This window comes from Hyaloscypha bicolor, assembly GCF_002865645.1.
Source record: "Hyaloscypha bicolor E unplaced genomic scaffold K444scaffold_126, whole genome shotgun sequence".
NCBI lineage: Eukaryota > Fungi > Ascomycota > Leotiomycetes > Helotiales > Hyaloscyphaceae > Hyaloscypha > Hyaloscypha bicolor.
In genome coordinates this window covers 176,243-195,319 of record NW_020194628.1, presented here as the reverse complement: position 1 = coordinate 195,319, position 19,077 = coordinate 176,243, and the positions used below count along the sequence as shown (strand labels likewise).

The window sequence follows — 19,077 nt, the reverse complement described above, 5'->3', positions numbered from 1 at the left end:
CTTCAGCTCATGAAGGCCACCTCAGATCCGGAACGCCAAAGCGAGCAGGGAAGCCAAGAGTGCAACCTTGTACTCAACCCCACCACCCATGAAAACTGATTGGCTTCCCGAACTTGTAGCACCAGGCAATGGAGTAATAACCAATGGCATAACGCTCCCCATAGGCGGCGCACTCTGGCCGGAACCCATCCATGGTAGCTGCGGCGTAGGACCTGCGTACGTGCTTCCTTCTACTGTAGCTGTACCGTTGACCTGAGTCTCGGTTGAGGCAGCGGTGGCTGCAGTTTGAATCGAGGCGTACATAGATGGGCCAGCTGCGGTGATTGACAGGGAGAGGGTGTTTGCGCTCTCTGGGGAGGAGACAGGAGGCTTGGAGCCGGGGGTAGGAAGTGTTGGGAATCCGGTGGAGTTTGTGTAGCTAACAAGTGTGGACGTCTCGGAGCAGCTCTCAGTGGAACTTGGGAGAAAGTTTTGTGCGGTCGATGAAGCAGGGGGCAAGGGGGAAGTCTCGATGCTGCTCTTGGTAGAGCTTGAGCGGGTAGCAATATCTTGTGCCGTGAATGAGCTCAAACCCGAAGTAGATGTCTCGCTGCAGCTTTCAGTCGAGCTTGAGAGAGTTGCAGTTCCTTGTCCCGAAGATCTGCTTGAAGGAGTGGCATCAGTCTTGCTGTAATCCTCGGAGGAACTCGGGAATGTAGCAGGGCCGTGACCGGTGGATGTAGCTGCAGGGAACGGATAGATGTAGTGACTATAGGAAGTCGTGGAAGTGGCAATGTCTTGGGACGAAGATGGATTCAATGGGATAGGAAAAGTCTTGGTTTCGGTGGAGCTCGGAACGGTGGCAATGCCTTGGTTGGTGGACGCACTCGAGGGAAGGGTGGTTGATTCAGTGCAGTCGGTGCTCGACTTGGAGAATGCGATGCCGCGAGGCTCAAGGTGAACCATAGGACCATCAACGTCGATGGCTAGAGGGTTATTAACACTGAAGATGTTCCATCCGGAGTGATGCTGCTCACCTTCACGTCCTCCCATCACTTCGATGTTGCCATTCAAGAGGACTCTTCCCTGAACGACCCCAAGTGAGACCGCCAAGGAGCTAATTGCAATCGAGAGCTTCATCTTGCGACCGAGTTCTACCTATAATTGATGATGGTGAAGTTTTTCTTGAACACAATATGTCCCTTCGAAAAGATAGGGACAGTAGCTGCGATGATGACGCGTTGGGATCAAAAGGGGGTGCTTGGAAACCTTGGCTGATGTTTTCGGAGATGCGATATCGAGAGTAAACGGCAACGAACGATGTAATTGAAGCGCGAGTGCGTAGTTTACAATTTAAGGTGTTGGTGGGGGAAGGATCGTGGTAGAAGTTGGAGTTGGGATGGAAAGATTTTGGTTGTTTGTTTACTAGCCTATCTTATCGAGCACAGCACACAGTGAATATCCAACGAAGTCAGATTCAAGGCCATCTGGCCTGCCGATTAGCCGGGACTACTCACAGAACATTTTTAATATGAGTTCCCGCAGTCATCTCCAGCTTCGAGAATATGGGGCAGGACCTGTTCAGTCATGACTGGAGAAGGGGCAAACCAGCAAAGTTGAACTCGAGCAATAACATAGAGAACCACGAACCCAAATATATCTTTGTAGCTAGATTTCTATCAGCAATAGTCTTCCTTCTGTCATCAATCATCGCGCCGAGGAGAGCAAAGGGGTCGGAAGTGGAAGAAGGCATGCACACGTGACCTGGCAGTAGAAGGTTCAAACCCGATGGCAGCCAGCATTGAGGGAGGAATTTCTGCTTTTTGAGACATCAAAGCGGTCTTCATGAGAGCATCGTAGAACCAGAAATTACAGCTTTGCAGCGGTTTCAAGGGTCAAATGCCCAGTGAAGAGATGACTGGGGCTTTTGCTTCAAGAAACGGCCAGCAATCATCAGCTGTGATGCTTTCAATGACTGTTAAGGAGAGCACCGATGAAGAAAGACAAGACATCAAATGCATGGGACAGAGTCAATTACACGCTGAAATCAATCTGCTATCATAAGCGTGGACTTTCCAGTCATTTCTCCCGAGTCCTCGGTGAAGTGAGTTTGGGATCAATCATAGGGGAGTCAAAGAGCAATGCGCTGAAGTGTGGCCAGGGAGACAAGCAGACCAGAGCAGAAGACTTCATAGACAGACTTCAGTAAACCTTGATACAGATTTAGAGTTGCGAAGGTGAATGATTGAAGTTGACGTCGGCTAGCGTGTTCGCATCATAGCTTTCTCGGAAACGCGTCCAAAAATGGCGGCGCTTGTGCAACGCGCGATTACTCCAACCACTTTCTACCCAACACCTCCTCCAATCCTCGACCAACGCACGCCCATACGCCCAATTCTCACGGAAAAGACGATATTTCTCGTACCTACAGCTCCGCGACTGGCATTCTCCCTTCCAAATGGCTCCGCGCCGCGGTGCGGACATAGAGCCCGAGGAGCCACAACTCGGCGGGTTGGTCTTCAACGAACCTCTATCATGGCGCGCAGGCAAGCCCATTCCCACGGGCGAACTGCTGCGGCGACTCGACACTCTAGCCACCGAGCTTCGTGAGATGGACCAAGAAGAAACGGACAAGGACTCATTGACCAACGTCGCGAAGGAACTTGCGGGGCAGAACCTCCTGGGTCACAAGGACAAAGGCGTTCGCGCATTTACAGCTTGTTGCTTGGTGGATGTGTTGAAGATTTGTGCCCCAGATGCGCCGTTTACTCCAACACAGCTCAAGGTATGCCGGATCAAGCTTGGCAAGTGCGCAGCTAACGCTGGGAACAGGACATCTTTACTCTCTTCATTACCTCGACATTACCTGCTCTCTCTGACCCCTCACACGCCTACAATACACAGCATAAATACGTCTTGGTATCTCTTGCCGAAGTCAAGAGCATAGTTCTCCTCTGCGATATTCCCAATTCAGATCCATTGATCATTCATCTATTTACCAATTTCTTCGATACTATCTCTGGCTCATCCAAGTCCTCGACAGGCGAAGAGATTTCCCGAGATGTGCAATACAACATGACGCAAATTCTTGTTACATTAGTCGATGAAGCCCAGAGTTTGCCCGCAGAAGCCGTGGACGTCATTGTTGCCCAATTTCTACGCGCAAGCACCCCAGGAGGTGGCAAGAAGGGAGAAGCGCCGGACGAGAAGCAGTCGACTCTCTTATTAAAAGAACTCCCAGAAGCATACAACATGGCCAAAACAATCTGCAACGCCTGCCCGGAGAAGATGGCTCGGTATATCAGTCAGTACTTCAACGATGTGATAATGGATGTTTCTGGCGACGCAACAAAGACGAACGGCCACCGGAGGAAGAGCGATGTGGCCCCTGACTCCGACGATGAAGATGTTCCATCTGGTCCTACGGAATCAGATATGATTGAGCTCCGGAAGGCTCACAAGTTATTGCGGGAATTGTGGAGAGCTTCAGCCCCTGTGTTACAGAATGTCATACCTCAATTGGAGGCGGAACTGTCTGCGGAGAATATTCAGCTTCGGCTTCTAGCTACCGAGACGTTGGGGGATATCATTTCTGGTATTGGAGCTGCTGGGCCACCCCCTCCTCCGATTATGGACCCTGCCGCATACCCACCTGCCAAGCTCGATGACAGTTCCCCACCCCCCGCCAACGAAAATATCCTTACGACTCCGAGCTCTCCTCAGTCATTCGCACAAACCCACCCCGGCGTTTACCAGAGCTTTATGGGAAGAAAGAATGACAAATCATCAGTCATTCGAGCAGGATGGACAACCGCCATCGGTCGAATTCTGGTTACTTCGGGAGGTGGAATTGGGCTGAGTTCTCACGAGGAGAGTGCTCTGGTTAAGGGACTTGGAGAGAAATTGAGCGACGCTGATGAGAAAGTCAGACTTGCTGCTGTCAAGGCCGTTGGAGAATTCAGCTTTCGAGATGTCATTGCCAAGCTTGCTCCGAACGGAAGCGTGAGCAAGTCTGGATCGGTGCTGTGCACTTTGGCAGACCGAGCTCGAGACCGCAAACACGCAGTAAGAATCGAAGGCATGACCACGCTGGGCAGAATTTGGGGCGTTGCTGCGGGTGAAATTGCTGCAGGTAATGAGGCAGTCAATGATGCTCTCGGTGGCATTCCAACCAAGATTTTCGATGCATTCTATGCCAATGATAAAGACCTCAATGTTCTTCTGGATCATGTCATGTTTGAGCAGCTCATTCCTCTGGGCTACCCACCTGCGAAAGCAAAGGGAAAGGCCGCAAATGGAGATTCTCAAGTCAATGGCGACGGACCTTTTGATGCAGACAAGATCCGCACTGAGCGTATTCTGCTTGTTGTGAAGTGCCTCGACGCAAAGTCACGAAAGGCTTTCTTTGCATTGCAAGGTCGGCAACCGACCTTCTCGAAAGTGCTGGAGCAATTCCTCAAGCGCTGTGAAGAGTTCAATGGAGGCGTGATGGAGGAAGACGCTCAGGGTATCAAGAACAAGCTCGATACATGCGTCAAGTGGTTTGCTGATCTTCTCCCTGACCCTCTACGGAGCATTCACGATTTGCACAAGTACGCCAAACTTCATGACCGACGAAGTTATCAACTTCTGCGATTTATGATCGCTCCTGCCAGCGACTTCAACACCGTCTACAAGGCCTTCAAGGAGTTTCAGAAGCGAATTCAGTCAGCAGCTGGTGCTCCAGCTGGCCTTCTCGATACATTTATTCCCATCATTTACCGTTCTGCTCACCTCGTCTACAACAGAAGTCATCAACCCGTCATCCTGCAATATGCTCGGACCGATGACAAGGAGTTGGGTGCAACTGCGCATATGGTGATGCAGGAAATTTCAGACAAGCACCCTCTGATTTTTGAGGCGAGTGTCAATGAACTCTGCAAATCTCTTCAGGAGCAAGCGCCATCCGAAAAGAAGCCGAACCTGCCGGGGAGCGTGGACACCCTCAAGGCGTTGGCCTCGTTTGCCAAAAGCCCCCAAAACAAGATTCCCAAAGACCGGAAATTCGTCTCCACACTCCTCGGTTTCGCGAAGTACGGCACCCCACCAAAGGCGGCTAAATATGCCGTTTCCATCTTGATGGCGTCTACGGACCGAAAGGAGATGCATACGAAGGATCTGCTCGACTATGCAACACAGAATTGGGAATATGGTGGCGATCATTACTTGACAAAGCTCGCAACAATCTGTCAATTGACGTTGCTCGATCCCAAGACGACCGAGGATTCGAATGATGAGATTCTCGATATTACTACCCAGCAAATTCTCCTGAGGACACGAACACCAAAATTCGGTGAAGACGAAGCTTGGCAGTCGGATGAACAGCTAGACGAGGAGTTACAGGCGAAATGTTGGGCATTGAAGACTCTGGTTAATCGTCTGAGAACCACGACTGACCCTGAGACGGCCAAGAAGCTTGCTATCCCGGTTTACAAGCTCCTGAACGCGTTGATTGTCAAGAATGGCGAATTGTCTAAGCAGGCCGACACTCCATCTCACCACAAGTCGCGATTACGTTTTCTGGCAGCCCAGCAAATGCTGAAGGTGTGCACGAACAAGATGTTTGATGAATTTGTTTCGCCCGTCGAATTCAACCGTCTTTCTTTTGTTGCGCAAGACGCTACCCCGGAGGTTCGTCGAGGTTTTATCGAGAAACTGCAGAAGTATATTGTCAAGGGCAAGCTTTCAAATCGCTTCTTGACTATCATATTCTTGACTGCTTTTGAACCGATGAACGACTTCCGAACTTCGATCATGACCTGGATCCGTTCTCGCGTCAAGGTTTGCCATGATGCCAAGAACAAGGTCTTTGAATCTGTTTTCCCTCGTCTCATTCATCTCCTCGCACATCATCCAGATTATAGCACGAGCCCTGGGGAGCTTCAGGATCATGGCAGATATCTTCTCTACTATATCACAACTGTTGCTTCGGAAGACAATCTGGCTTTGATCTACAAGTATGCAGAACGAGTCAAGCAAGCACGAGATGCTCTCTCTGGTTCGGACTCAGAAAATATATACGTGTTGAGTGATCTTGCCCAAGCACTGATCAAGAAATGGGAGGAGAAGAAAGGCTGGAGTATGCAGACATGGCCTACCAAGGTTGGGATGCCTGTGGGTTTGTTTTCCGGATTGCCAAGTCATGAAGTCGCACAGGAGATTGCGGAGAAGAATTATCTACCGGAAGAGATGGATAACCTTCTTGATGATCTGGTCAGAAATGCAGACAAAAAGATTCGGGTACGTATCCTCCTCTCTCCATCTTGAACACTACTAACATTCTCCAGCCACCGAAAGCACAAAAACAACCAAAACGCAGCCGCGACGACCAGGATCCCGACGCCCACCCCGCAAAGAAGGTGAAATCGGAGCCAAAGCCTAAACCCACGAAGAAGGAGAAGCCCGCCAAGGAACCCAAGACGCCGAAAGCATTGAAAAAGAAGCAACGCAGCAGCGGCGCGGCCCCGAGCTCGACAGAGCGCAGAACCAGCCGCCGTGGTACGAGTGCGCGCAAGAGCTATGCGGATAGAGATGATTCCGAAGATGACGAGGAGATGTGGGACGGTGTTGCGGAGTGGGAATACCTTTCCGGGGAGGAGGCTGAGCGGGAGCAGAAGCTCGCTGCTTCCGCCAAGAAGGCTCAAGTTCGGGATTCCGACGATGAGGAGGAAGCTTCATCTCCAGAACGTGAAGCCGAGGCCGAAGAACCTGAAGTGGACGTTGAGCCTGGGCTTGATCCTGAAGCCACGCCTGAACCTGAGGAGGAGGATGAGGAGGAAGAAGAAGTCGTTACGCCCCCTCGATCGAACGGTCGACACGCAAAACCCCGATCCTCGGCTGCGAAATCAAGCCCAAAGAAATCTTCGCCTCGAAAAGCGCCGACCCCGAAGGCGAAAGTGGCTCCTTCAAAGGTTCTGAAGACGAAGGGAAAGAGCCCGCTTGTCAAGGCTAAAGGGAAGACGCCGATTTCTGCCGCGAAGGAGGTTGCGGCGAAGAAAGGGGCCGCTGCAGCGAAGGGGAAGGGGAAGGGCAAGCAGAGTAAGGTGAAGGATATCTTTGACATGGATGAGTCGGAATGATTTGTCTGTATCAAGTCGGAGGAGGAATGAATGAATGGATGGATTTGTTCGAGTATGATTTGGATGAGGGAGCACTGACTTTGCTGCTTGCTTGCTTGGGATATGATGCCACGCGATACCATCTTGCAATGAGTCTCATGTGTTTGGACAGCGAAATGCGTGGATGGATAGCATGGGTGTATGAATGAATGGGAGTGAAACGATCCATACATGCATACATACCTCTTTAATGCGTGATGCGACGAGGGTTCACGATGTGATGAGTGCGAGGAGTCGAGTGGATGAGGAACGAGGGCTGGGATGCGATGTGATGTACTGTACTTAGCTAGCTGCCGAGCGAAACTCTAAAAAAAAAATGGATCTCTGCCCAGCATTCTGGCCGTTCCCGTGATTTCTGCCCTCCTTGAATTCTCTGATCTCATCATCCCCTGATCTCGATCGAACCTCTGTGATGGGATGTCCGAATCCGGATACGGGTGCATGTCATCGGCGCTCATCTCCGAGCGGCCGACAGCTTCATTTCATCCAAATCCGAGGGTTTTGAATTTGGGAATCACCATTCTCCGTCGTTGAGACGGGAAGACAGACAGGACTTGGCAAGCGTCGACTACGCGTGGTATATTGAGGTTCGAGATGCGCCAGGATTTGGGCGGGGTTGTCATTGTAGGCAGTTTCCGGGAGAGGAGGGACCTGCCTCGAGCCTTTGAACTAACTCATCACAAGCATCACCATATCACGAATGCGAAGCACAAGAAGTGTCTAGATATCTCCATTGCTGCTGATTCTCGCTGCTTCTCATCTCTCGCAACAGCTCAGCTCCCCGGAGAGTAGATATGCCAAGTCTAACAGCAACCTACAATCTCCTCCCCTCCCCATCCACGCGTCTATCCCGACAGCTACAATTTACTCTCACAATCTCTACCGCCCTGTCTATGCTCATCGCAGGCTCGCAGCCCCAGAAATCTCAGAAGAGAATCGAAGTGTGGTATCCAGTCGAGAATACGAACGTATGTGGTGTTGCGCAATGCCCATCAGCCCACCCGACGCCGAAATATGATACAGGTAACAGGACAGTGTGCTCTTGTGGGGGATGCATGCAGGTGGGGGTGATTGATTGTGATAAAGGGAAAAGGGGGAATCATGGGTCTCTGTCGGTGATGCAGGCATTGATAACGCAATGGAACATGCCAAATCAGCTATGATCGAATGATCAGCTGATTCAAATCCGATCGTGCATCATGAGATGGAGCCAATATGAATCACCTGATAAGCTCGTACAGAAATGCTCGGTATTTTTGCCGAGGAAGTTTCGGTGATAAGGAATCCAACATGCGCTCCATCGGAGCTGAGTCCGGAGTCTAAAAAGGCTGGGATTCAACGCCGCTTCAAAGCAGCATCTCCGTGTCGTGGTCTTCATCCTGGACTTGAGGCCCGACGTGGTTCTCGACTACGTCCTCGTCCATTTTCTCAGGCTCGGGCTCGGGCTCCGTCTCTGTCAATACTTGGACAGGAGCGGGTGTTGTCTCGCGGACTGGCGATGCTTCTGCCTGGACTTCGACTGGTGCGGATATGACACACTTGACGGGCTCTGCCTCGACGGATGCTGCCTTGAGGGGTGCTGGCTCGATAGGTGATGCTTCAGATTGTCTTAGTTCAACAGTTGCCGCATCGGCAATTGTTTCCTCAATCATTGCATCCTCGACTATGGCATCCTCAATGGGTGCTTCCTCGATAAGTTCGAGGCTCGCATCCTGATGGGTGACATTTCCCGGTTCAATAGCAGCTTCGGCTTGAACCAGAGCCACAGAAGGAGCTGGTGTCGCTGAGTTACGCGCTGAACCACCAACTGAGGCAACAGGAGCCGGCGTCACTGAACCACGTACTGAAGCTGGAGCTGGCGTTGTTGACCCGCGGATCGAAGCACGAGCTGAAGACGGGGCCGAAGCTGGAGCCGATTCGTGCATTTGATGATCCTCGGCCTCGGGAGTAATCTTTGCGTATAGCTTGTCGAACAGATGCTTCATCGAAGTGATAACATGCGACGGCAGCTTCTCCGTCATCTCGTCCACCTGGTCCACAGCCATCAAGTCGATCACTTGCGGCGGAGCCTCGGCCTGTGCCCTGGTTAGCATTTGACACTAGTTACGTCATGAGACACGTAGTACGAAACTCACAAGGAGAGTATGGATGAGCTGGCTGAGATCGCCAGTCAGAGGCTCTTGTGCTGCAAGAGATGCGAGATTTAGAGCTGCCTGTTGCTGGTTGACAGATCTTTGATTCCAGGTTGGTCGTGGTACTGGTTTCGGCGGTCTGGTCGCGAAGCGACTCGGGAGATAGCCTCCACCCTCTCGTTTGACCCTGAGGAATCGTTAGTTTGATCAAACAATGTAGAAGATCGACCACCTACTTGGAAATGAAATCTAACTTGATCCCCTGCTCCGGAAGCCTGTACACGTGACCGTACTCTCGCTGCTCGTAGAAACCTTGCTCTTCTTCGTCCTCACTTGGCTCACTCTCGATTTCGATGTAGCCATTGTTCTTGATGCCTCGAGAAATCGCTGGCTTGATCACCGATGCTCCCTTGATTCTTCGGAAGCGATGGGCAGGAGCAAGAGTAGCTGGAACCTGCAGAAGGAGATCATCGACATGCGCCGGACATCGCCATTGTCGTCCTGGAGAGGGCTCCTTAGCTAAAGGATTTGGGAGGCAGTCAAGATGCCAGGAGAGGCCACAAAAGGTGCAGGGAATGATCATGCGATTGGGAGGTGATGCTGCACCGTGACAATTGTGACAGAGAATCGTCTTTCCTTTGGCGTCTTTCAGGCGGTAGTAGTCTGGTGCTTCATCATAGCCTCCACGATTGTTCCTGCGGTGCTGTCAGCATGGTCTCGTCAGACTTCAGGATGTTTTAGGGCTTACTTTGGCTTCGCAGTACCAGCTTCCTCGTACTCGCCATCCGCGCCCGTCTTAACATCGACGAAATACTCACGAATGGACTTTGGCAGGCGGAATGCGCTGGGGTTCTTCTCATCTAGGGAAAACAGCAGTGGGCCAAAGGTGCCAGGAATCGGATCTCGTGCGCCAGGTTGGCGGGACTGGCAGACGTTGCAGAACCACTCGTCGGGGAAACTGCCCTCGATCATGGGCGGATCGACGCACTTGAAGTGGAATGATCGAGTGCATCCATCGCAGCAGACCAAGTCACCGTTTCCTCCGCACGCTGCGCAGTAATCATCATTGTCATCCTGTGGCGTGAGTCAGCATTGGTGTTTGAAAGAGGTTATCAGAAAATGAGGACAGCTGGGATGGAGAACTGGGCAGGGTGGCGAGTTTCATGGATGGAAGGATGATGGATGATGGGTGATGGATGATGTGGGGGGGGGGGAGTGTTGCATGGTTGGTCTGCTCGGTAAGGGCGGAGTGCTGAGCAGACAGTGAGATTGCCGCCCGGGCGTGTGCGTTTTTCGCAGGCCACAGCAGCGTGAGGAATCAAACTTTTGATCCGTCTCCCCCATCGAGGCCCCCGTGAAGCCATCACAAAAAGTCTCATCTCAGGGGAACAAATGGAAGCAGCTGCGATCCAGAGATGAATCGGGATGATGCAGAATGGTGCGAGTCTTACCTGGCTGTGAGAAAAGGCACCGTTGCCGGTCGGGCTGTTCCTCTCACCGCTTGCTCTGGGGATGCCAGCTGGAAGCGCGCCCTTCTTCTTCATCGGGCTGTCGTCGAAAGATGTCGCATTAGCATAGTCCTCAGAAAGACGCGTTCTGATGATGAGATCGCAAAGTGAGGCGTGGACACGATGAGGGAGGGGCCGGTCGCATTGTGCGACGGCAATCCGCAACGCTCGAGGCAGGAAAACGGCAAGATTGAGCGCGGACAGGAAATACAGAACATGAGGCTCACGAGATACAAGACCGCGATGGATGCTACAACGCTGTGAAACATAAAGAATTGATGACTTACGATGTCTTGACACGTAGACCGGTGCCTGTCCGCGCCTTTCTCGTTGGTCGACCGAACGTGCTGGGAGTGCCAGCGCGGGAGACAGAGCGAGAGCCCGGCGCGCCGTCTGGCGGGAACGCGAGCAAGGTCGGGGAGCTGAGGTCTTCCGAATCATAGTTGTTTCTCTGTCGAGTCTCGCGGGTCTTGGGCTTGTTGAGCAGGCGGACCTTGGGCGGGCGCCTGGAGGAGGAGGAGGAGACTTTTGAGGGCACGACGGAGTCGCCACCATCAGAGTCGGTCTCCTGCGCAGACGCGACCTGGACCTGGTGCCGCTCGAAGCTGTCCCGGATGTCGCCGGCGACGGTGTTGGTGGTCTCGCGCGCACGGCGTCTCAGGCGGCTGGTCTTGTCGTTCGGATCATAGGGGTCCCCCTTGATCTTGGCCAAGCCCTTTGCCTTGAAGGATGACGGCAAGTGCACGAAAGAAGTAGCGGAGCTGTTGGAGGAGGAGTTCAGCAGCGCCGCCGGGGCCATCGATGTCGCCGTCGATGTTGCGGCGGGAGGAGGGTTGTTGTTGTTGTTGTTGGCGGTAGTGGTCAACGTCGACGTCGACGTTGCAGTGGTGGGCGATTTGGCGGAGGACGAGGGCGCGACGAGCGCGGGAGACGCAGGCTGAGGCAGCGGCAGAGGCACCGGGGCGACGGAGGGTGTGGGCTGGAAGATGTAGGTTTTGGGGCCTTTCTTGAGCGGCGCCGTGATTGGCTGCGCCTGACTGCGCGCAAGGGTCTCGGCAGACGACGCTGCTGCCACGAAATTGTTGTGGCTCGTGTAGGGCGAGACGTGCGGTTTGGCGGCACCTCCCAGGCGCAGCCCCAGCCCAAGCCCCGCCAGTGGGTGGCCGCCGAGCCGGGTCAGAGAAGGGGCAGCATGGGCAGCATGGGCAGCATGGGCATGGGCGCTGGTATCGGTAGCTCGTGCATCTGCCTCTGCCTCTGCCTCCACACTGCTGCTGCCAGCCCCAGCCATCGGGTCTTCGCCCTCAAAGGCATCGGGATCGACAGACGACAGTGATGAAGAGGTTGATTGCGAGCGTGCTCTGCGCGACTTGCGGGGAGTAGACTTGGCCGAGTTCGTGCCTCCATTTGCTTGCAATGGTGAGCCCGCTCTCGCAGCCTCGTCTGCTGCAGCCGGAGTCCCGTTCACTTCAGCGTTGACAGGCTGGAAGCTGTTCGGACGGCGCTTCTTGCTGATGTGCTCGTGCTCGTGCTCGGCTTCCTTTGGCGATGCAGTCACTGGCGGTGCAGAACTGGCGGAGGAGCTCCTGCCCACGAGCGAGAGAGATTTTGGTCCCATATCTCTGTAGGGCGTGACGTAGGGACCTGGAGGAGGCTGAATCAGTTGAATAGGAATGGCGGGGATGACTGGTGTTGGTGGTGTGGCCTTGGCGTTTGGGGCTGGATCACTTCCGTCGCCGTTGAAATAGTACTCGCCAGTCCGGTCCTTCTTTCCTTCCTTCTTCTTCTGGCGCATGATGCCCTTGAACTCCACGTAGCTGGCCTCAGAAGCCCGTCCGTTGTAGATAGCCTCAATCAGACGAACAATCTTGGGATTAGACCGGTGGTCATCGTAGAGAGTGCGGAGAGCATACGCTGTTGGCCATCGTTGATGGTCTACAGCTTCTTGCACAGCCTCCTCGACGACTCGATCCGTCTTGTCGAGATTGATAAGGGGCAACCCATCAGCGCCCAGGGTCGGACCAGGTGTTCCAGCTATTTGTGCTTGGGGAGGAGCTTGAGGTGTTGGAGGTGTTGGGCGAGTCAGATTGGTGGTGATAAGGATAGGAGACTGCTGGAGTTGGAATACCCCTTGCCCATTGTTTTGAGGGCCAATACTCTGCCGTGAGACGCTCTTTCGTGCACTGGGAGGTGCTTGTGGGGTCTGTGGTGCACTCTCCACCTCATCGACCGTCTTGATCGAAGCTGAACGGTTTCGTGCTAGGTTTGTAGGTGGCTCGGGGGTCACTACCGTCTCGCTTGGGGTCGAGACAGCAGAAGGCCCTGATCTCCTCGGATTTTCTCTGCGCCCCAGTGGGATTTCGTCTGCTCTGCAAGCCATCTTCATCGCCTTCTGAGTCGGATGGGTCCCAAGAGGTGCCATGTTCTGCACGACGCCATGTCGCTCGATCCCGGCGTCCACGAAGCTGGCCCGAGGGGTAGGCAGGGGAGGCTCTTGCCAAACCCCGTCCAACGCGGTCTTGGGCCTCTGCGAACCGTCTGCCATTGTGATTTTTCCGTCGGCTGCCGCATTTGAGGGTGCTGGCATAAAGGGGCTTGCCCTTCGAGATCGTGTCGGCCTGGGAGTTGGCGTCGACATCGTCGCTGCGGCTGGCGACCACCTCCCTCCCTTTCTTTGCGACCGCGAGCCCGCCAGGCGAGGCGACTTCGACAGATCTAAACGGGGGTGTTAGTTCAGGGGCAAGCTATGGGGGAGCAGCGTGCAACACTTCTCAACTTCAAGGATACATGCACGCCCGATACGATCGCGATTTGGGGTGGTGGACGCGTTGGAGTTTTGGTGAGGAATTGGAGATGGGAGCTCAGGAAGAAGGGGAGAAAGTCTCGCTTCGAGGGTCCAGCTTCGCTTACAGAACCCCCTAAGGGCAGGATTCTGCCCGGCACCTCCCACGCCAAAACACCCGGCCAGGGGAGGCGGAGGGCGCACACAACCCGAGGGAAAATGTCGGAGGCAGGGTGAAAATTCCAGCAGAGGCAGCAGAGGCTGCTTCGGGCCGCAGTGCAGTCAGATAATGTATTTCCAAAATGTCAATATTGGTCAGGAGAGCGGCGGTCAGGTGTTGCGAGCTGAGGGGCTGGCTTTCTTATCAATCGGGGCGGCGGCGAAAAAAAACAAGGGGCTTGGACTTGGGAGCTTGTGTGCAGTGAGTGAAAGGGCAGAGTGCTGTGCAGTGGTTTGATGATGTGACCGATATTTAGGCCGGCCCTCGCATTCAACCCTCGGCTTCATATTACGACACGATGGGTCCCAAGTCCCAAGTCACTTTTCCAGATTTACTCTCGCATTCCTCCTTACAGTAGATTTCCTGGATGGTTAGTGTCCGACCTGACTTATCCGAACCAGATCTCACTCCTTTTTGCGCTGCCCGCGCTAGCCCCTTTTCGCACTCATAGCCTGCACAGAGAAAAAACAATAACGCAAGGCGCATCCGGGATACATCAATCATGATTTGCTGCATTTCTCTATTCTTCGAGAAGCATGAACGCTCAGTAATATCAACGCAACGAACCTCCTAGCCATTTTCAAAGTTCAGAGACCCATGACGAATGTCCCGCCATCTCCTCGACTAACGAGGCCAAGCGCGGCTAGAGCAAACGATGCTTGACAAGCCCCATAGCAGTGTCCGCAGCAAGAAATCAGAGATGAGAAGTCGTTGATAGACATTGAATAGATGAGCCTCCTATCCATCGCAGGAGGCCATTCCTGTGCTCACCTCATCCTTCATATCTTTTACTCGTCGTCACTGCTCTCCTCGTCATCATCTGCAGCCGCAGCCTTCTTCGCGGGCTTCTTCTTCTTCTTGTTCTTCGACTTCGTCTCCTTTGCGAGTGGTTGCTCCAAGATCTTGAGGACTTCCTCGTCGGTAATTTTCTTGTCGGTTTTGAGTTTTGACAAGTCAGGAGACGGAGGAGCCGCGATCTTCTGCAGACCATTCTTTGTGATAGCTGAGAAATTAGTTTTGCTACGGAAATGCTGAAAACAGGGCTTACCAATGGTGGTCAGCAGTCTAGCAACAGGATCTCCATCCTTGTCTCCAACCACTTCGTATTGTCGGAAAACGTTGCCTCGAACACACTCTACAACACCCACCTTCGCATCCCGCTCGTCCTCCAACTGCCGTAAGCTGAAGGGGAAAGTACCAAACTTCTTGACGACCTCGTTCAGGATCTTCTTTGAGCTTGGTCGCTTCAAGGCGTAGGTGAGAGTGGTACGTCGGTGGAGAGTTGTCCTGTTCTCGAAGTTCTTGATCTTGCCCGAACCTAGACTGACACCCATCTCAACGCCCCAGACTTCACCAACCTCTGGAATGCCTTCGCCTTTTGCACCATCTCCAGGAGCCAGAATAATCTTCTTCTTACCCTCAATCTCGTTGCGCTCGAACTGCCAGCTAGTAGTCGACTCAACCAGGTTGCAATCGTAACTCTTGACCACCTTCTCGAGAAGGGTTGTGATCTTGCTTTGAGTTGGGGCCTTGACCTTGGCAGCTTTGGCCTTCTCCTCATCGGTACCAGTCGCCAAAAGTCCAGGAGGAACCATCAACCGTAACAGAAGCTCGTTTGCATAGTGGCATGCCAACAGCAGATCAGCATCTCGGCCTTCAACCACATCGCTGGCATCGTCGGCCTTAGGGACGATGATTGTATCGCAGACTATTGTTCCAAAACCATCAATCTGGGCACCCAACTGGATCTTGATAGCCTCTCCCTCCTTGAGCGTAACTGCAGCTTCGGCTTCGTCCGAAGTGAGTGGGGTGTATGGTGTGACAAAGGCGGATGGGGAGACGGTGGTCGGGTGGGAGATGCCTGGGATTGTCAGTCAAGAATAGTGGCGTGATCTCTGCGGCGTACCCTTTTTGAGATCCTTCTTTCCTCTATAGACCTTGGAAATCTCCTCGTCCAACAGCTTGTCGCCCTTCTCGCAGATGGTCACGATCTTCTCGCCAGCAACGCAGAGCTTGGTGACCGCATCCAAAACCTTCTGGGAGATCTGGGCGGCACTCTTATACTTTGTGAGGGTATCGGGGTTGTTTAGGGTATAATCTGGAGGGAGAAATGTCAGCACGTGTGCTTCAAGATGCTGCGACTTCATGGTCCAGCAGATCCTTCATCCTGGGGCCCAAATAGCGGGGTATGGTAGGCTGTCTACAGCGCTGGCGGGAAGGAGGATGGGCTTACCGATCTCCTGCTCGGGTTCCTTCTTGTCGGCCATGGTGACGGTATTTCCAAAGGAACGTGGGTGCAGTCGTGAGGGCCGTGATCGAGGATTGTGGTGTTTTGAGAGATGCAGAGACAAAAGATGAGGGCTCGAGTCCGCGTGGGCCTTGTGTGGGCGTTGGTCTTGCACCTGCTCGCTTACCCAAGGTCCTCCCGCCGCATCCCTGCAGGTCAAGTCAGCGAATGCCCCCAGCTGGCCGCTGTTGACCGCCGTATTTTGTCTCTCAGCCATTCGCAGCAGCAGCGCAGCCTTCACTCAAACTCAACGCGCCTGCAGCTCGCGCTTCAACCTCATCGTCAAGTACCGCTCCACCAACCTCCTCTTGCCCAGGGCGCCCATCCAGCATTCCACACCTGTCGCACTGCTGTCGCGAATGTGTTCGCGATGGCTCCCGACCCTCAGCAGGCATCCTCGGACGCCGACGCCTCAGCGCCTGGCTCTTCTGCAGTCCTAGCCCACCGCCAGCGGACCAAGGAGGACTTCGACAAGATCCTCCTCGATAAATATGTCAACCGGGACCTCGTGCACACGGCGGCGATGCTGGACGATGTCGCCAATCGGACGAAGAACTACAAGCACATGCGGAACGAGGCAGACGACTACAAAAAGGTGCGCTCCGAATATCGACAGTGGTTCCCCCCTAGTCGACTCTACGGTCAGGGCTATAGTGGTTACGGCAATGGACACACAGATGGCACGCCCAAATTGGTCTATCCCAACGCGAAGCCGCGGCTGGGACACAAGAAGACGACCAGACTTCGAATCAAGCGCAAAGAGTTGCAGGCACAGGCGGATCAGGTTGAAGAACTCGTACCCATACGAATAGACGTCGATTGGGATAAGCTCAAACTGCGAGATACCTTCACTTGGAACCTGCATGACCGAGTTGTGCCTGTAGATTTGTTTGCGGCGCAACTGGTGGAAGATTTGGGGTTGGCTCTCCCCCAAGCAAATCCTGTACTGGACCAGGTCCAGCAGCAATTGCAGGAGCAACTCACGGACTACTTTCCAACAATATATATGGAGGAGGATGCCCTTGACCCTGAACTGCCGTACCATGCGTACAAGAACGACGAAATGCGGATACTCATCAAGCTCAACATCACAATTGGCCCCCATACATTGGAGGACAAGTTTGAGTGGGAGATTAATAATCCTCTGAACTCTCCAGAAGAGTTTGCTCAAAGCCTTGCAAGAGAACTATCATTAGCTGGGGAATTTACCACCGCCATCGCACATAGTATACGGGAACAGAGCCAGTTGTTTATTCGGAGTTTGTACATTGTTGGGCATCCATTCGACGGGCGGCCACTGGAGGATGCCGACTTACAAGCAGCATTTTTACCATCTCCTCTGCCATCAGTCTTCCGGCCACAACAACAAGCTCGAGAGTATACGCCGTACTTGTACGAGATGAGTGAGCAGGATCTGGAAAGGAGCGAGGTGATCTATTCCAGAGAGCAGAGGAGGCAAAAGAGATCCGTGAATAGAAGAGGAGGTCCTACATTACCGGATTTGAAGGATAGGCAACGTACAGTGCGGACTTTAGTTGTGTCTTCTGTTATTCCTGGTGCTGCAGAGTCCGTTGAGAAGAGCCGATTGTACAAGCATGTTGGTGGGGCTGGGAAGAAACGTCCTGGTGTTGGCCTTGACCTTTCCGAATCTTCAGAGAGTGAGGATTCTTCGCCAGAATCGCCAGCTATGTCGAATCTTCAGTCTGGGACAGCAAGGACGAGAGGGATGCGCGGAGCAGCGACTGCAGCACAACAAAGGATGGCGAATCTTGGAAGGTCAGAGACGCCGGAAGCAACGATATTGCATCATCATGAGACTCGGACGTCTGCAAGGAGGTTTGGTGGGACTGCACGAGATGAAAGTCCGGACCCAGACAAGTTCATCCTCAGGCTTAAAGTTGGAAGAGAGAGGTTGAGGAGATGGAATCGGGAACTGAAGGCTGGGACTCGACCCGCGAATTTGCAGCACACGCCCACTTTCAACCGTGCCCAGTCTTCTGTTGGTACTCCTGTGCCGGGTTCAATGGGTCCTCCTTCGACTCCAGGTCAGCAGAATACAACTCTACAGCCATCAACAACTCCCGTACCTCAGGGGCAAATCGGCCGGGTTGAAGCACCACCGCCTCCAGCTCCTGGCCAGCCAGCTCATGTCCCTGTAAGTGCAGCCTTTTCCCTCTCACAAATTCTTCACTGACAATATCTAGCCTGCTCCACCAACCTGGCTCACCCAAGGCCTTGCCGACCTCCTAAAACAATACCCCAACGATCGCTTCGAAGGCGTCATGCGTTACTCAGCCGTCAACACCGCCACCGAGCTCCCCTGCGCCGCGCCCCCAGCCGGCCAACCTACTCCGGAAGGAGTAAAATACATGTATCTGCCTCGCATCCGCTGCCACGACTGTCCTGGCAAACTGTACACCCCTGGTCCCGAAATGACTGTAGGCAATTTCGAAGTCCATTTGAAGAATCGGCAGCATAGAGAAAGGGTTGATGGCAGGGTTGGGGTGGGTCCGTCGACGCAAGCGAGTTCAAGCGGGAGTGGATTTTAAATGCTACGAAAACAGGGGGATGTACTATATGAAGACAAGATTTGGATGTAGGCATACTTGGTGTCTGGTGTGGGGTCCGTGGGGTGCATTGAATAAATGACTTGTTATACAACGGGAATGTTGACGCTTGCGCTCGTATGACCAGCGCCGCCTTTGCTCAAGCCCAGCTCAACTTCCGCACAGCTTCGGCTCAGGTCTGCTCAAGCCTGCTTCGCCATATTTATACGACACTGCGCAGCCAAGACTAACCTCACTAGAAATTATCAGCTTTTAACGCCCGAAAAAGCGTCTCTCCCAGTCAGTGATCCAAATATGTTCCTATACCACCATACTGACAAATACGGACACTATAATCCGGGGGATGCTTTCGCCCCCTTATTCTAAAAATGGCCGTTCCTTCTCGCCTTTGAAGCTTCCCTCTATATCTTCTCTCCCATCGTCTCCGTAAGGGCTAGGAACCTGT

The 19,077-nt window shown here is 53.4% G+C and overlaps 4 protein-coding genes across 4 annotated transcripts; 2 read left to right on the top strand and 2 right to left on the bottom strand.

Moving 5' to 3' along the window:
* The first annotated feature begins 2,408 nt into the window (after window positions 1-2,408).
* Window positions 2,409-7,469, top strand: K444DRAFT_596567 (uncharacterized protein). Its single transcript, XM_024878438.1, has 3 exons — window positions 2,409-2,764; window positions 2,812-6,258; window positions 6,306-7,469. Exons 1-3 carry the CDS (start codon window positions 2,438-2,440, stop codon window positions 7,095-7,097), a joined length of 4,566 nt encoding a protein of 1,521 aa, XP_024731732.1. The 5' UTR covers window positions 2,409-2,437; the 3' UTR covers window positions 7,098-7,469.
* Window positions 7,470-8,482: 1,013 nt separating this feature from the next.
* Window positions 8,483-13,414, bottom strand: K444DRAFT_633729 (uncharacterized protein; the record flags this gene model as incomplete). Its single annotated transcript, XM_024883653.1, has 6 exons — window positions 8,483-9,211; window positions 9,272-9,455; window positions 9,505-9,963; window positions 10,017-10,342; window positions 10,720-11,026; window positions 11,064-13,414. 6 exons carry the CDS (start codon window positions 13,412-13,414, stop codon window positions 8,483-8,485), a joined length of 4,356 nt encoding a protein of 1,451 aa, XP_024731731.1.
* Window positions 13,415-14,566: 1,152 nt separating this feature from the next.
* K444DRAFT_645752 (curved DNA-binding protein-like protein) lies at window positions 14,567-16,045 on the bottom strand (the record flags this gene model as incomplete). The annotated part of the gene is made up of 4 exons (XM_024885119.1): window positions 14,567-14,781; window positions 14,827-15,639; window positions 15,685-15,876; window positions 16,012-16,045. 4 exons carry the CDS (start codon window positions 16,043-16,045, stop codon window positions 14,567-14,569), a joined length of 1,254 nt encoding a protein of 417 aa, XP_024731730.1.
* A 390-nt stretch (window positions 16,046-16,435) lies between these two features.
* Window positions 16,436-18,614, top strand: K444DRAFT_645751 (SNF5-domain-containing protein; the record flags this gene model as incomplete). Its single annotated transcript, XM_024885118.1, has 2 exons — window positions 16,436-18,220; window positions 18,270-18,614. The coding sequence occupies 2 exons, from the start codon at window positions 16,436-16,438 to the stop codon at window positions 18,612-18,614; spliced, it is 2,130 nt and encodes a 709-aa protein (XP_024731729.1).
* Window positions 18,615-19,077: the final 463 nt, after the last annotated feature.

What these genes read in the sequence shown, in the direction of transcription:
- K444DRAFT_596567 (XM_024878438.1), top strand. Translation starts at nt 2,438, where the DNA reads ATGGCTCCGCGCCGCGGTGCGGACATAGAGCCCGAGGAGCCACAACTC. An exon ending in TTACTCCAACACAGCTCAAG is followed by an intron (nt 2,765 to 2,811) that starts GTATGCCGGATC and finishes CGCTGGGAACAG; the next exon opens with GACATCTTTACTCTCTTCAT. An exon ending in ATGCAGACAAAAAGATTCGG is followed by an intron (nt 6,259 to 6,305) that starts GTACGTATCCTC and finishes AACATTCTCCAG; the next exon opens with CCACCGAAAGCACAAAAACA.